General features: G+C 44.4%; 2 protein-coding genes across 4 annotated transcripts; both read left to right on the top strand.

The window, feature by feature from the left end:
• Nucleotides 1–346: 346 nt before the first annotated feature.
• On the top strand, nt 347–11,518 carry LOC129594971 (monocarboxylate transporter 12-like). 3 transcript variants are annotated; one of them, XR_008691247.1, is made up of 6 exons: nt 347–901; nt 973–1,116; nt 1,425–1,769; nt 2,166–2,576; nt 2,854–3,178; nt 11,479–11,518. XR_008691247.1 is itself a non-coding variant. In XM_055491846.1 (5 exons), the coding sequence occupies exons 1-5, from the start codon at nt 694–696 to the stop codon at nt 3,045–3,047; spliced, it is 1,302 nt and encodes a 433-aa protein (XP_055347821.1). In that variant the 5' UTR covers nt 347–693; the 3' UTR covers nt 3,048–3,366. The 3 variants fall into 3 exon arrangements, 1 of the variants encoding a protein (XP_055347821.1); XR_008691246.1 differs by lacking the exon at nt 11,479–11,518 and adding an exon at nt 4,978–5,226; XM_055491846.1 differs by lacking the exon at nt 11,479–11,518 and having other exon boundaries at nt 2,854–3,366.
• Nucleotides 11,519–13,879: 2,361 nt separating this feature from the next.
• LOC129595043 (uncharacterized) lies at nt 13,880–14,868 on the top strand. Its single transcript, XM_055491952.1, has 3 exons — nt 13,880–14,110; nt 14,178–14,400; nt 14,521–14,868. The coding sequence occupies exons 1-3, from the start codon at nt 14,045–14,047 to the stop codon at nt 14,592–14,594; spliced, it is 363 nt and encodes a 120-aa protein (XP_055347927.1). The 5' UTR covers nt 13,880–14,044; the 3' UTR covers nt 14,595–14,868.
• Nucleotides 14,869–17,580: the final 2,712 nt, after the last annotated feature.

The following is a 17,580-nucleotide window of genomic DNA, read 5'->3' as shown; positions in this document are numbered from 1 at the left end:
TTACTTTTAGGAATGTTCCCAGCGTTGACCGTTTTTCAGACAGTTTAATAATGCGTAAGATGAACCCAACCAGGCAGACGGGTCAGAAAGACGTAATCCTTCGACACTTCTAATCGCCAGAGCAATATCTCATGCCAATCGCCGCGATTCACGTTAACCAAGCTGGTACAAACTACAAACTACCCAGCTGTTGCCGGTCTCTTTGGTTTATCACTTTATCATTAGCCGTACGCGTGCACTAGTATCTCCGCTTCGCCGGCATACTCACGGCCTGTATAACAGTGGAAATTGTAACAGCTTGCTTAATTAAGTAGATAGATGCAAGTGTTAAACATTCCGCAAACTGAGCGATATGTTATCAGCCATACAAGATACAACCAAGCACCAATGTTTGTGAATTCTACTGCGACGCCGTGCGCGCGAATACCGCACAGCAACACACTGTTATGATCCCTCGATTTACCTGCTAATTGGATATACCAGCCTCATTAGCAATCCTCTGCCGTATATTTTTGAACATTTTCCCAAAAAATTGGTATTTATTGTATGTAAATAAGAGCACAGTCGTTTAAGTCAATTTAAATATGTTATCATATTGCTGTCTGGATGTGTTCTACGGGCATTTTTATATAGCAGCAAATTATGTCGCTTGTGCTATGTAAGGCTCTGCAGTAACGCCGTCCTTCCTCTGGAATGATGAGCACGGGGCGGGCGCTGCAGGACGTGGACCGGGGCTGGGCGTGGGTGGTGCTGTTTGGCGGCTGCCTGACGCAGGCCATCGGCGACGGACTGCGCCAGACATCCGGCATCTTATTCTCCGAATTCATCGATAATCTCGGGCTGACACGCCCGCAGGCGGCCGCCGTCATCGCCGTTTTCAATGGCATGTTCATGATACCAGGCACGTTTCCTGCTCATAGACAGTAATCCCGGTGCCGAATTAACATGGAAAAGCTGCTTATATATTTTTAGCACCGCTTGTAAGTCTTGTGGCGCATAAAGTTGGACTCCGTGTTACAACTGTCGCCGGGGCTATTCTCTGCGCTGCCGGTTATCTCGGCAGTTCCTTCTGTCATTCGTTTTGGCCGCTGCTAATTACGTTCGGAGCTATGAATGGTCAGTAAGAGATTGCTATTCTAAGTTAAGATAAATTAACTAGGACATTGATTTATTTAGCTAGATCTGAATCAGAAGAAGAACTGTGATATAATTAATTATTCGCACTCAAAAAAAGGGGAAAACTAAACGCTTTAATAATTTCGTATATGTAGGTCATTTACAAATTAAATTAATTAATTTCAATTTGCTAAAAGAAATTACACAAAATGAAATTCGTTAACTTAAGTACATAAAAGGAAAAGCTATACGAAAAAGAAAACCCGGAAAATTAATTAACTAATTGCATTCGAAGATGATTCATTTAGGTTTGGGCAACTGCATGGTGTACATCCCGACGCTGGCGACGCTTCCACTGTGGTTCAACAAGTACCGCCAGCTGACGGCGGCCATCAACATGACCTGCGGCGCTCTGGGCATCTTCATCCTAGCGCCGCTGCTGCAGGCGCTGATCGATTCGTACACCTGGCGCGGCGCGGTCCTCGTGGTGGCCGGCATCGTGCTACAGGGGGCGCCCAGCGGCATGACCTTCTTCCCGGCGAAACTGCCGGAAACCGCCAACCAGAAGATGGCCAGTGTCGTTTCTGCGCGCAATGTCCTGCTGAAAAACCTGGCCTATTGGTTGCATGTAGTGCATGGTTTCCTTATTTTTGGTACGCACGACTTGCTATACTAATCACACAAACTACGCTCGCCAAAAGTTTCCACTCGGCTCCGATGACTGCATTCGTTAGCCAAGATGATTAATTCATACAACATAATATATTAAATTAATAATAATAATATTAAATGTCATTTTGTATTGCTCTGTATGCCCACTCAATTCCCCCCCGCTGCAAGAGCCATTTCCAATTGGTATAATTGAGTGAACCTATTCTAAAATTATCCTCATAGAACTTTCGTAACAATTTAATATGGCTCTTATGGGATATTTTAAATATTATTTGGTACTATCTTTAATTTATTCTTTCCAACGCGGAACCACGTAAAGCGATTATTGCAAAGTATGGCTGCGCTATTTATTCATATGCGATGGCTGTTACGCACAGGTGTTCCGCTCTTCCTCATCTTCATCGTGCGGCATGTGGTGAAGCACCGCGGTTTTACCCCGCAGGAGGCGGCCATGCTGGTCAGTGCCGTGGGTATCTCCAACTTTTTCGGCCGCTTCAGCGCCGTGGCCATCACGATGAACCGCTTCACCCGCGGCAAGAACGTGCGGATGGCCGCTTTTAACGCATCCTCCCTTGGAGCGGCCGTGTCGATCCTGTGTATCCCGTTGATCGGCGGCTTCTACGAGACCGTCGTGGTCTGCATCGTGGCCGGCTTCTTACAGGGCTGCAAACTCGGTACCATGCTCGGCGTCACTATGGATATCACCACGCCGGCACTCTTCCAGACCGGCTATGGTATCTTTCACGGAGTCGCTGGCATATCTATCCTTATTTTTCCGCCTTTTGCCGGTAAGCAGATAATACTGACTTTTACTTTGAACAGTATTACATTTAAGCGATGAAATTGTTATAAATACTTTAGCGAAATTTTATTATTTCGAAAGTCTTTCGTGACCTTTTGAAGTCATATATGGCTGTCTGTTAATTTTGTAGTTATCGATGCAACTTCTCTTTAACATTAATAAAGTAACAACAGCTTAGTTTTATTTGGAAAAAAAACGGTGCTTTGCAATTGCGTTAAAGATTGTTAATCTATCTGTCATCGTAAACTGACTGCGGTATATAGGTTACCTGGCGGAAAGAGCCGGCAACTACAATGCCTGTTTCTACTTGTCGGCCGTTGCTCTCTTCCTCTCCTTCCTCGTCGGGATGGCCGTGCATTATTTAATGTACCAAAAAGACAAGTTGCGCCAGACTTTTGAGGAGGGAACGGCCGCCGCCGGTGATTCGCCGAAGGAAGCGGAAACCGGCAAATTGTAATCAATAGCGTGCGACGAATGCGGAATGACAGACCTGCACGCGTAGAGAGCCCAGTTTCTCATTGTTTTTACGCTTATAAATGCACACCGTCTCGGAGAAGACAAAGAGCGCACCAATTAATAAAGCGTCCGGTGAGAAAATAAACTTTTTTGCATGTGCAAGGAGATTCAGCGTAACTGCGCAGTTCTGGCTGCTCTGCCATTTTTGCGCAACGGCAACAATACAATATTGTTATTGTTGTTGCTGTTACTTCTTACACTACTTCGAAGTATAGCAGAAAGCAGACATGCCGACCAATGCACGTTTTATTAAAAATTTATTCTTGAGACCGCGCTTTCTCTGTCAAACTCTTGAAAAGGCCGTCTCGGTACAATAGGAAAAGAGATTTTTATTGATTTATGAGTGTAGTTATTGACATCACCTCGCACATTGAATAACTTGCATGCACCATGCCATTTGTAAATCGCAACGCCAGGTCAAACTAGCGGTTTATTGCACCAGACATTCATTATCGTCGCCCTATGCCGCCCTTTTGGGGCGGTACCCTTATTTTGCAAACTTGAAGGAAGAGGGACGATTGTAACGAGGGATGCCGTCACTGCGAGAGGTACAGGAATTTGATAGTTTTGGTGAAACATAGGGTCACTCATCCCGTCATCCCTATCGATTCGTTCACCGATTTCATGTTGGGCCAACCGGCCAGACGAATTGGTATTAGGGGCGACGATTGCACACGAGCACGTAACGTCCAATGTAGACCTGCGTATCGCAAATAAGGACTAATGTAACTCCATCTTTGCTGTTGGCCTTTTGTGTAGATTCCGTGACAGGATCCAGGTCACACGGGATTGAATATTGAATATTGTCGAATATTGTCGCTGATTTGAATAGTATCTCCAAGGTCGTATTCACGGCACAACGCCCGCATTCTTCTCCTTTATCCGGCCGACAGTATGGGCTATGGTCTAGGTTTAGATGCATCCAGTTCTTACACTTAAAACAACGACTTTCGCAGACAGCGTTCAGGCCAAATCGTAGTGCGATAGTCGATGGCGGAGGGTCATAGTGCCGGTGATCTCACAGTGAGATGGGTGATCGGGGCTCCAACCAATACCGCGGCTCCGCCTCTGCCAGTGCCGCTAACCTTTAAAGGGTGATCAATACGTAGCGAAAATGTAATAATTATGAGAGTATCGGTTAACAATAACATCAAGTCATAACATCGTTTCCGTTCAGATAGGTGAAAGGCAAAGTGTACATCTTCCTTCTCGACCATGTCGCTAAATGTACCGAGTGCAGAAACTGCATTTCCTTGTTGAATTTCGATATTAATTCTTTGGCGTAAAAACTCTCCTGAGCGAGGGTTGCTCTGCTGTCGGCCGTCACTAATCTTTCCTGACAGCTCTTTAAAGAGAGAGTTTTTTCGTCTGTGGTCCGAATGTACCAGTAGTTTCAAATGCCAGCGGTTGGATGACGAACGCCGCTAACAATGCAACAACACGAGAAAGATCGCCATACGACTGCAACCGCACACGGGAATAACGAAATATTCCAGTTACTAGCTCCTTTTAAACCTTATTCAAGTGCGGGTCTGAATACGTGTGGTACAAGGGTTCTCTTGCCTACCTCCCAAAAGCTGTCGGGTTCACGGATTTCTCGTATTGCGGTTTTCCATCTCCGTCTACAGCGAGATTTCTTGCTTCAGGTTCGAGCGATGGTACAGCATCTTCATTCCTATAGTCGCGAATCACACGATCGTTAATACCGAAATCTCCAACTTTTTCGGCCGATTCAGCGCTGTTGCTATCACATGACGTGTACCGGTGGGATGGAACGTACACCTTGTACACATCTTTCTACTTGCACTTTGTACTTTTGTCGCTTTTCCTATATTTTATATCTTGTTTGTACATACTTGTTTTCCCTATAGATGTCTGGCTTATTTACTTCGGATGACGCGGATCTACGTTTGACCAATGCTGTTGTTTCTCAGCTGTTGTAGCCAATGGCTAGCTAAAACATCCTTGTTGGTTTCACGCCTACTAGATGCCTGCGCGCATCTCGAAGTCTATATAAGGCCAGCGGAATGTGTCAGTCGAATGAACTTGGAGATTTCTCGATTCTGTTCGGTTATCTCACAGGTTTTCCTATAAATCGCTGTTACTCGTAGTTGTTCTCGGACTACAGTAAAGTGGTACACAGGTATCTGCAGTTCACTCTCATTTATTCGTGATCAAAGGTCACTTCCTGATCGAGCTCGTGCTCTCAGTAAATCTTGTTTGCCTCTGCTTCCATCTGGAAATTCCTCTGCTTCCATCTGGCGTTAGCGTTGAGTAAAGGTCACGCTAAGGATTTCGGATTCGTCTCTTCTACTCTGTACGTCGACTGGATATTACCACATTGGATTCTTCAGGATCTTCAGGAATTCCAGAGCTTCCAGGATACGAGGAGTTTCCCACCGAGTTCTTCACTGTAGCAGATTGAGATCCTCAGAGTCGCTCTACCGATGTTGTCGTGGTCGGTAGCGGTATTGACGTGTGGGAGTAGGATCACACGCCTGGATGTACGTACGGATGCTGACTGTCCGCCTTCCACCTGCAACATAACGGATAATCTAGTCAATCAATGCTGTGATTTGCTGTTCTCTTTTACTAGCGATGTATATGATGTCATAACGCGAGGTCTATATAAGTTCATGTTGTTGCTAATATCGGTATCAGTAGTCTTGGATTACTTCTTGAGACTGCTTTCTAATTACAATTTATAATTTCCTTGCGTTGTGGACTATGTTTTCTGATGTACATTATCGATCTCGGATTATTGCATAGAATACAAGTTTGCTCGTGACACAATCGTCCTAGCTCTTTACCAATCCTCATAGAAACTGCGACCGGAAGTTGTAGCTGGAGTGTTTCTGCTTAGGGATTCCTGAGTTCTCGTGTTCCTGAGTCGTCGTCTTATTCCACCATAATTTAGCTGTTACAGTTTGAGATGAGAGTTGCCTACCGACTGACATTTACAGGCGTGGAAGAGTAAAGATTGTTCATGGAGCTCTAACCAGCGTGAACGCTTATACACGACAGTATCAAAAGGTCAGTCCTAGAACCTTACTTACCGTTTGTGTAGCAGGAAAGGTCGTCCGTTCGTCTTCAACCCACCGACCAACCCTCTGCCATACACGACACACATGAACCGCCTCACTCGCAGCAAGAACGTGAGGATGATCATTTGCAAAACGGGTTGTCTCTGGGAAAAGCCGCTTCTAACCTTCGCCTGTAATCAATTGACACCGAACTCAAAATAATCTATTATCAATAATTATTACTATGCGAGTACCGAAAATTTCTTCCATTCGTTTAAGATTTAAATGTATCTATATTTATTCCATTTATATTATATTTATTACTTTTGGAACTGTGTATTTTTAGCGGAACTCGAGGGAAACGTGACAAAAATATCAAGAGTTGCTGTAATCTGGGAACACTTACCTTACTTTTGACAGTGTTTTCAGTTCGGGCTCCATCTAAATTTTAATTATGTAGTAGCTGGTATCTGGTGCATGCGGCCTTTTGATAATAACTGACAAAATAGCTGATTAGACTTATTCAGATGCAAAACAACGCGTTTTAGTTCTCCTCGTACTTGCTGGCGCCAACCGGCGACCGCTAACTGACCGCGGTATGTGATTATCTGGCAGAGCGGGCCAGCAGCTACAATGCATGCTTCTACTTGTCAGCCGTTGCTTTCGTCCCATTTGAAATATTTCTAAAAACTGTTTTTTTTTGCTGTACGCACCACGCAGCATATTTTGTATTCTCATTCATGATTCCATACCTCGAAAACAACTGGTCGCGCGCTAGCGCGACCGATACTTGTGACGTACATATTATTATTATAACGTCAAAATTGGTTCCTCTAAAGGACAAAATTTTTCGTTATTCTGTTACTTTCAGTGCCGTGATTCACATTAAAATTTCTTTGACAAATCACAAATACCTAATTATACCAACTGAGTCACACATTGTTCTTGCAAATACGTATACCGCCGCTATAGTAAAAAACGCACGATCATTACAGTTTATCAGCATTAACTGTTATCAAAGCGATGCTGAACAAGTAGTGCGATTACGTTAACTGCATATCAGACCTAATTTTAATAACATTATAAATGTGCGTACTGCGTAGTGCGTGATCAAGTCAGTTGTAATAAAAAAGCACACATTTAGGAAGTCTGCATATGCTCGTGTACCGAGCTGAGACCTCGTACACACTGTAGCAGTAGTACTTGTACACGAATTCAGTTTTGCACGCGCCGATTTTGGCTTCTGTTATACAAGTACAACTAAATTCCACCTCAACTGTAGTTTAACTAAAATCTAAATTCCAGATGGCCACTGACCGCGCATTATTATAGAACAAAAGCGTACACGCTAGGACAATCGAGCTATCTTACTTAACGTGTAAGTTTATAGCGTCTGCCGAAAATTAGTATTACAGAAGTACGCTTGTACGTATATAGATATATTCTGATAATGTTGAAGTTAACAAATGCGCATAGAAATGATTACTCACACGTTTGTTAAGTCATTTACGAACTGTAATACTGAGTTACTGACCATTGTCAAAGAGAAACGAATTATCAGCTTTTCGCGATAAGCTGTTTTAAAACCACCTTGAGCTGTACTGCGTGCATACAATTGCACGGTAACACAAAATCAAATCTTGATTAAGTCATTACAAACGTGACTTCTCAACCCAAGCGCTAAAAGCAAAAACCAAAGCGTACGAGGTACATTGTGACTCTAGGCTTGACTCAGCATTCCCGTTTAAAAGATCGGCAAATACAGAGTGCACTTTTCGTATAGAAAATTCGGAGTTTTCCAAAATCCCTTAGCTCCTTTGTAAAAACAGTATTTCTTTGTGTACAACAGTACAGAGGTATAGGAGCAAAACCGGTTGCTTACGGTGTGAGCGATATTAGTGTTTGTAAATACGTATAAGCGGCTATCCACTCCCAACATGGGCAGTGGATACGTTTGGTTTCCGGTTACGAATGAGCCAATGTACAATCGGCGCTTGGCTGGATTTATGGCATTGTCACAGTTCACTCTGGGACTGACCATCCTTGCTGCTATGGGTGCTACAGGAGGGAGGTACCACATTTCTGGATATAACACATGATTGCAATTGTCGTGTTTATACTGTAGCTAGCAGCCGTTAATCGGTTACAAATTAGTCCGGACAGTTCAAGAATAAATTTATATAATCACCTTCGCTTTTGCAATTTTAAAACACCGAACAAATAATCGAGCCTCAGAAGCCGGAGTCGAAAACTTAAGCATGCTTTTTCGACGCTGCAGCAATCAATGAAAATATTGGAGTGCCGGAAGACGAAGAGATTATTGAAGCGTTTGCCATATTAACCGTTTGGACGCTGTTGATTTCTCTTATCGCGCTCTTTGGCTACGTCAAATCGTCCTATGTACAGATGGCACAGAGCCGTTTGGACGTTGGCCAGTCAGAGCGCTGGAAAAAGTACTTTCGCGGCTGGACCTGGATCCTGATCATCACAATGTTTATCAGCATAGGCAGTGTCATTCACAGCGGCATGGTCATGGAAGGCAGCGTACGTGGATACGGTCCACTCGCTGGTCCAGCGGGGATGGGCTGCGGATTGCTGATGGTGATCATAGAGGTCGTCGTACTGATTATAAAACTCGTTGTGGGTGAGAAGGGATCTGCGGCGTTCGCCAACCAAGAGCGCGAGACGCCCGTTCAACGCGGCGTAACACCGGGTGGTTACAGCGTACCCGCGGCTGCCCTGGAACACGGGACGACTGCTTTCACGCCGATCAATCGCTTGCCGCAGTTGCCTTATCCCCCCGCTACTTTGCCGTATCCACGAGAAGCCGCTTCGTTCACAGCTTGCATGGTTTATGAACCGAGAAATATGCTAACCACTGTGACTGAAAAAAACGATTCAGATTTACCGCCAAGTTACGAAGAAGTCATTAAAAAATAATAACTACTGATGTTTTTATGTGTAAGTGTGGATCTCTTTGTCGAAGTGTGATTTTTTCCTTTGAAGTTACGTACACGTGATTTTCTGGAAAGGCTTCTTTTCGCGCATGCTTTGGATAATATATTGGTAGTTAACGAAACCTAATAAGAACGCTAAACAAAAATTATATTCTTACTGTTTTACTCAGTTACAACTTGCACTTGTCGCCATGCTCGAATTCGTGGAATGTATTGCACGTTAGTGCACTGTATCTTCTGTCAAACAATTAAGTAACCCGGTTTTAATTCAAAACATAAATATTTAATGTGTTGCTTTGCGAATTGGATAATCGATACCGCGCTATGCAAATAGTGCACAACCATCGTGATTCATCACCAGTAACTGTTATCACTTATCAGCATGATACTGCACATTGCACAATTGCGGTTATTAACTACAGAGTACGTACTGCGTATCTGCTATGATGTCAGAATTTAATAGCGCTGCGGATGCTCAAGGCAACCGCTATAAAAAAGAAATCTACATACCACTTGGTGGGTACGTAACGAAATGAGTGGTGGTGAGCAACTGAAGTACCACGACTGCTTACTGCACATAGTGAGTGACCAATTTCCATTACTGTCCAATGCGCAGAGCGGACTGAGAGTTTGAGACTTCCAGTAAGCAAATTACCGTTATTTTCTTGAGTGCAAATCGTAATAAGTGGTGAAGAACTGAAGTAACACCACTGTTTACTGCATATACTGCCATATAATGATAGCAAATAGTGCACGCAATAATACTAAATATTAATCACAATCATTTATCACAATCCTCCGACGCGCTGAACGTGGAGAAAGAGGAGCAAGTAGTCTCGGTGGTGGTTCGATGGCTGGATCGTTCTGTCCCAGAGCGACTGCCGCACGCGGCGGAAATGGTGCGACACATTCGCGCGCCTTTGTTGACTTCCGAGCATGTGGCTTCCCTTCCCCATACTCCCGCTGGTCAGCAAGTTCAGCAAGCGGTTCACAAAGCGGACGGCACGTGCACGCTCCGTAGCTCCTATCGTGAGTTTCTATAATGCATAACACATAAGTTCTGCAGTAAAGTGCAGTCGATATATGTACACCGGCCGAATACATACATACATAACGACATTATTTGTTGCCGTCGAACCATGAGGTCAACAGACCATCTGACCAAAATTTCGTGGGCAAAACCTATCCGCAAGCTTGGGGATGAAACTGGGTTTGTCACCTGTCACTCAAATCATACGAAGCGACTGTTGGAAAACGTAGCCGCTGTCGATTACCGTATTCATGTACGGTTGACGGTTAATCAAATCTGAACTGGCGAAATTATTATTAAACTTTAAAGTGTCTGAGCTGTCAACCACATGAACGCAGTACCGAAGCGACTAATTCGCTGCTTGTATGCTTTTTTTATTATGCTTTTAAGACCATAGAACAACTGGACTGCGCTTCAAGCAATCATACTTTTGTGATGGGAAATGAATATTATTATCTGAAATTGTATTTCATGGGCTGAAAAGTGTTTCTGTGTATCGTTTGTTCTTCGGCCATATATACATTGTAGAGTTATGTGCGAATAATGTGGAGTGTCTGTCACGTTTTGAGAAAACGTATCTATTTATTTGCTACTCTCCAAGAACTAATCGTAAGTAATCTGTCTATGGATAACAAAGTGCAGTGTGCACGGAAGTACCCGTTGCAATGCACAATACAGGTATAAGTACATGCCGCCACACCTTCCTCAGTGTCAGAAACACGCTTATCAGCAAAATATTCGAGAACCAACTAATCTGTCTACGTATTATAAAGTATGCAACGAGCTTCGCTCAAAGATACCAATCAAATGAAGAATTTGTCCCAATTAACATGAGAAGGGACTGTGCACAACACACTCATAGCATTACCACGCATAATCTCTTATAAAGTGGACATAAGTATCCGTCGCCATGCACAATACGGGTAAATGCCGTCAAAGCTTTAATAACGCATGCTGTTTGTCCAGATTCTCGCGACCGACCTTACATTTTCATTAATGCGCGATCACAGCTACTTTAGAAGCGCTTTTTATTTCCTTCCCTTTTCCAACCTTTTCCTTTTTTATTTCCTTCCCTTCCCTGAGTAAATTTGAATTGAGACGCTTTAAGAGCATCGTTTTGGGCGGTTGTTTGCTCGATTAGCAGTTATCGAAACGTCATTTGTTAGGCATTGGAAGTTTGGAACGATGTGAATCATGTGACTGAACTCGCCTGTTAGCGGTTAATAAAATGCACGATTTCCCATTACAACTGCGCTACACAGCCTACACTTACGCAGGGCTAGTTACAGTACATAGAGCATGCCAAGCCGAGCAGTATGAATAACTCTTCCGCTTGGATACTTTGACAATGGTGCATTGCAGAGCCGGTGATTTTCTGTTTGGTGGACTCTAAGGAGCACGGTACGAGCAATCAGTCACAGCCGGCAGCCCGAATCTACTGCATGAATCCACTGACATTCAGCTGCCGGAGCGTTGCTTGTGCAGTTCCGCCCAGCGGCTGGAACCGTCGCGCGGCGTACGTGGTGAAGGAGGGCCGGCTGTTAATCTATGCTTTGGCGCAGGTCGATAATGATGCAAGTTCCTGTCATCTGTACGTTTACGATCCTAGCGTGGATCAGTGGACCGATCTGACGGTGCTGCCCGACTGTGATAAGCGAGCACTGCTGGCCGTCGTACAGGGTCAGGTGTACGTGGTGGGCAACGGTAGTATGGATGCGTACGATGATGAGCTTCACCTCAGCTGGTGAGCTTCACCTTCACCAGCTTCACGGGCAAAAGTGCGTGGTGAGTGTTAGAAATATTGAGTCGTGCAGTGCAAGTGTTCGAAATAAGGGTCAAGGCGAAGTATGTATTTAAAAGGGAACATTTTTTAATGTGACCTGGTAAAATATCCGTGGCAGTAGTTTGACATTGTTGCGGAAATGCTTATAATACCGGCGTTGTAATTTATTCGTCTGCTGCGTTTTGTGTTGATTATGGCAATGACGAAATAATTTTTGTATTATTTTTGCTGTTGTTGAACTACGAGTACAATGTATCTGTATAAGACAACGTTCACATCAGCGCTTGAAATAAAAATTTCGAAGTAGTTTTTCTCAGATCATGGATTTGAAAAGAATATTCTCTAAATTTTATTTTAAAGATAGAGGTGAACGTTTTACTTGAATAAACAGGACTCTGACTGATTGGTAAGAGCACAGTTTTGCTTTTGTAAAGTTGATGATTATCTAGTATTATTTTGATGCTCAGAGGAGATGAACATTGCGAGAGTGGAACCAGGGCTAGTGCTGCTGAACGGTAGACTGTACGCTGTATCCGGCGTATCTAGACACGTAAAAGATCTTAACAGCGTCGGGACGGAATGCTACAACACGACAACGGACAGCTGGACAGTGTCCGGCTCACTCTTCCCTTTCGTTCAGCGTGGCATGGAGTGTGCAGCAATGCAAGGGCACATTGCCTGGAGATGCATGCAGCGATCGAATGCTGCTGACGATTGCGGCTAGTGACTGACCGAAAGGCCTCCAGGATGACTATGGCTCCAGTTTCGGGGCTGTGTTTTCTTGAAAGGGCTTTCTCATTCTCCGAGTTTAACCGCTTCGTGATCTGGCTCGCTACGCGGCGCCGGCGCGCACCTCATAATTTCTTTCTTTGACTGTTCTCTTTTGATGCTAGCTTATAACTGCGAGCAAGTACAGGCGTCAGACTCGCTAACGAAAGTTTTTGGAATGCTATGTACTTTTGGTTTGAGGCGTACATACAGAGTAATGCCAATAATGAGTCAACATGTGAGTGAATGATGAACTATGGATTTTCTTTTTTTTTTCTTTTACTTAGTATTCTTTAATTTTTCTCACCGTATCGGTTGAGATTCTTTCTTTCGGTGGTGGAGGTTACATAAAAAGACTGGTACAATATACCAATGTGAAAGGAGCGCAAACACGATGGCCACCCTTTATCCCTTATTATGTAACATGACTGCGCTGTATATACTGTATATTAACTATGCAGCTGCAACAGGAACAACAACCATCGATGTAACAAGGTAAAAACCTTTAATACTTTCGGAAATGTGAACAGCTGTTTGCTTATTAGGCAACAAATCAACCAACAAGTACTAAGGCTACAGGCATTCTGCAGAAAAACATTTCAACACTGAAAAACAATGGAATCTCCAACAGTTCTTCGAAAAAATTCGCAAACGACTTGAAACTAACGTTACGAAGTTCCGATCTGATAGTGTTCGCTTATTAGGCAACAGAATCAATTAAAGAACATGCAATAATAATAAGTACTACGCTCGTTGTACGAGTACTAAGCAGGACGCACAATTAAAGCATAACAAGTAGTACTGTACTAATACTAAGTTAGTACTACAAGTTCATAATATTATCAAGTACGAAGTATGTACTGTACTTAACTGTTGATGTTTACCCGAGTGTGCCTTGCGGGTGAAAGTACCGATAATATTTATTATGATTGCACATTTCCTCGTACGGCGAGTGCATTTTCTGCAGATAAGGTGCTACTACGAGCAAGGCTACTGGATATTTCGGTTTTTTGTGACAATTGCAGTTATAGCACAGGCCCTAACAAATACCCCGCGGTTACTTTTAACATCAACCACAAAAGAAACATTTTTCCGAGCTTCCGTGGAAAAAACCAAAAACGTTCTTTCAAAAAAAAAAAACACTGAACGAGTCGTAAGTGCTTAACGTACCGGTTTGCCACATTCTCATATCTCGCATGTAACTCTCTGTAAAAAACCTGCATGCATGAAAAACGGTTTGCCCGGCGGTAATATATCTGTACTAGTAATCTTTCACCGGTTGCCAACGTAAATGACTATTTAAAGTAGCCACTGCTTGTCCATCGCACTGCTAAAATTTTCAATTAGCTCTTTTATATTCTTCCTTTGTGATTCAAAATGGCTACCAGAATAATTCTCTTTACTATCCTGGTTTTCGTCTCCTGCGTCTATGCCACACGCTTCGTAAGTGGGAATTGGGTCGATAGAGTTATGATGAACTGTGGTTTCCTACTTCTGTCCCTTATTGCAGAGAGTCAACAAGGGCTGTGTGGTCTTTCAACGAGGCGACGGCAAGAAATTCTCGCAATGCAGCGGCAAAGGTCTCGACGTCAGTCCGCCCCTCACCGTGTGGGGACGGTTGGAAGGCGGTAAAGATCTGACAACAAAAGCCGGCTGCAAAAAGGAATTCCACTGGCCTTCCAACTACGGTGAAGTCTTCTATGGAGCGGACAACTGTCTTTACGATGCCAAAAGTACGTTTGGCCCTTTACAGTAATAGGGCTGCGTTTAGCTCCAAGTGATGTTTAAAGAAGGGACGCACCTCATAAAGGTGCACTAAAGAGAACAACTGACTTAGTACCATTCTTTTTCAGGCAACCGAATTGATGGACAGTGTTGCGACGGTGGCGGCGGCGAGGACGTGCCTAACCCTTACCGATCTGGCTAGTCGCAACGTCCATCGAAGCCGCCTCGTGGATTCATCTACGGAGTGGTCGGTATGGTGAATGCCTGCAACTCTTCCACAGGAATACTACACTACTATCAAACGTGGATTTGTAGTTCACATCGTTCAATCGACGCGGGCTTCTTGTCAAGCGGTCGTAGAAATGTATATTAGCAATGTGATACGACGGTCGCTACATATTCTGTCTACATAATGCATTGTACAGTAATATATACTACCACTGAAACACAATTTTAATAAAAGATGACAAAGCGTGTTTGTGAATTGCTGCCCGTAATTAGTCTTATGCAGTTTCATGAGTCCACGTTCCAACGTATACCGCCAAAAAAGCCAGGAATGTTGGAAGAACTATATCGAAAGAAAAGCATGAAGATTTACCCATAGTGAACTGCAAGTTCCCATATTCGCGCACTTCGTAGTCAGTCTTGTGACTGCCCGCGTTGCTAAGGAAAAACCATAATGTACCGTAAATTCCCAGTTAAACGCGGCTTCTGTTTTTTCGTGACCTTCTAGAAGGGGCGTTTAAAACCGAAGTGTTCGGTTATTAGGCATCAATATAAACCCGGCGTCTACGAGCTTACCGTATTCGCACTGCCTGCTGCCTGCCGTACTATAGCTTCCAGTGTAAGTGTGCAACTCTACTTGAATAATTACCGGAATTTTCAAACTGAATTTTCTGAGACTTTGACTGCCATCTGAATTGCTGAATAATTAATAAACTGCTGAACCCATTTTCAATGCAACTAACCGAAAGTCAATCGCAAAGTACGTCTGTTTCTGCCAGTTTGCGTTATGAGTGCACCCGGATATATTTCAGGATGCACCAAATTTGCGGTTACGCTTCTGACTTGTCCTTCCATCTTTTGACCAGCGGAAAATTTTTACAGTGGCCTACCAATTAATATTAAAAAAAGCGTGCCAAAACAGCTGTTTACCATATTCTGTTCAAACTACCTACCTTTGTCATGGACAATATTCCATCGCATTTTTACCGGGGCCCGCGATGCAACCCCTACCAAGTCAGCTACGGGAACACGGCGCTGGTTAAACGTGACACTGGTGAATGGTGGCTGGGATACGTCTAGGATATTGATGGCGACCTCATGTTCATTGATTCTGACAGCACCGCGGCGGTCGCTGACTGGATCCATTCGCGGTACGTACGCGCGCAACGCTTTGTGCTGAGGACGGCGAGGTGTGGAGCTGGATCAATAAGCAAGTGGCCGCCACCGGCAGTTGTGCCGTGCAGGTGGCGCTGCGCAGGACCCCGAACGGACCGCATATTTTCCACCCGGCCTGCCTGCTGACGCGGATGACGGTTACAGGAGAGTTGGGCATGTTCTGCGCCCGACTGGATCATGTGGTCCCGCCCCAGTATGTGGTGGTGCATCCGTGCCAGATTGCCACTAAGCTGGAGCAGGCTGCGGATGGACCGCCTCGTTTAAGCAATGGTGGCCACTGCCAGCCCGGTCCAGCCCGACCAAGCTGGCAGTGGCAACCATTGACGCGCATTTTGACGCTGTGGTATAAGCGTGTTTTTTGTTGTAAAACATCGCCACCGCTGACACGCGTGAACGACCGCTCCGTGCAGCGGGGTGTTTGTCCTTTTGTCTTTAAAATGGCCCATGTGTGCCCCCTGGCAAACGTTACAAACGCAACAAGCGCAGATGATTTCGGACCCACTTCGTTGCTTCGCAATTTGCCGAAGGTGGTTGAGCGCTGTGCGAGATCCAGCTGATGGACTGTCAGAACGTCAAGGGTGTGCTTTCCAGTTAGCAGTCTGGATTTCGCAAGCCGCATAGGGCACGCAGCGAAACGCTCCTAATAGAAGTACGGTAGCTTTGTTTGTTTGTTTGTTTGTTTAATGAGCGTAAGATCTACGACAATCAGGGATGTCCTGCACGAGGTCATAAGCTACAGTAGCATGAGAGAAAAGGCTTACGCATCAGCGAAAGCCTCACATATTATAAAACATCGCAGATCTAGACAATAGTTCACAGCAAACAGCAATGATCAACATGAAGGAAGCGCTAATCCATTTTAAATCCGCCCATTTTACCGAATCCAGGCAAGAGTCGAAACGGTTAATCCGGTTGTATGAATTTTGGGTCAGTCTGATCGCATTCCACAAGTGCGCCATTAGAAAGGCGAAGCTCCGCTCGCTGATGAACTTCCGTTCGTGACGGTTCATCCGAGGCGCACGTATCCACGGTTCCACTGCGTAGAGATGTCCATCGAGAGACGTCATCTGACGCGTTCTGCCTGCAATACAAACAGCGGCAGCACCAAGTTTTTCACGAAGTTTAAAACGTTTCTCTCCATAAGGTGTAAGACGGAACACCACCTTGTACATCAGGAGCAGATATTTTCGGATACGACAAAATAACAGGGATTTGTAACCCGCTTTTTTGGCATCTCGGACTCGTACTCGGAGTACTCAAAATTGCAAGGTCCGAATCTGATAGTTTTTAAAAATCGGAATTGGCAGTTTTCTAACTGATCGATCATTGACTTCTGCTGACAGAAAGCTACGGAATCGCCACATTCTGCTATTGGTTTAAGGCGATATACTGGTTTATAAAATACCAATCTTTATGGCTTCAAAATTATTTTGTGCGCCTTGGTTCGGTCTGTTTTCACACTGTATAGGTTCATTTAAAAGCTTATAAATCGCGCTTTTTAACAGATACAGTTTCAAACACCATGCTCTTAGCACAAACGCGATAGAAATTATTTTGTTGTGTGGGCCCTAAAAAAATCTCAGCCCAGTAAAGTAAATCAGTGTTTTCGTGTTTTGAAAATGGTCCGCTGCTTCGGTGGACCAGTTCGAGCAGACGACCACGCTACCTGCAGGCTGCGCATGGCGTTCATGAAATTGCCGTCTGCGCACGGCTGTAACGGTACGCAGACACGTACCCCGCGTGCGGTTGGTCTGGGTCGACTGAAACTGTAATGGCAGCTACGTGAA

Source organism: Paramacrobiotus metropolitanus, unplaced genomic scaffold (genome assembly GCF_019649055.1).
Source record: "Paramacrobiotus metropolitanus isolate TYO unplaced genomic scaffold, Prichtersi_v1.0 Parri_scaffold0000073, whole genome shotgun sequence".
Lineage (NCBI taxonomy): Eukaryota > Metazoa > Tardigrada > Eutardigrada > Parachela > Macrobiotidae > Paramacrobiotus > Paramacrobiotus metropolitanus.
The sequence above is the reverse complement of the archived record's forward strand: the minus strand, read 5'-3'. Positions and strand labels throughout refer to the sequence as shown.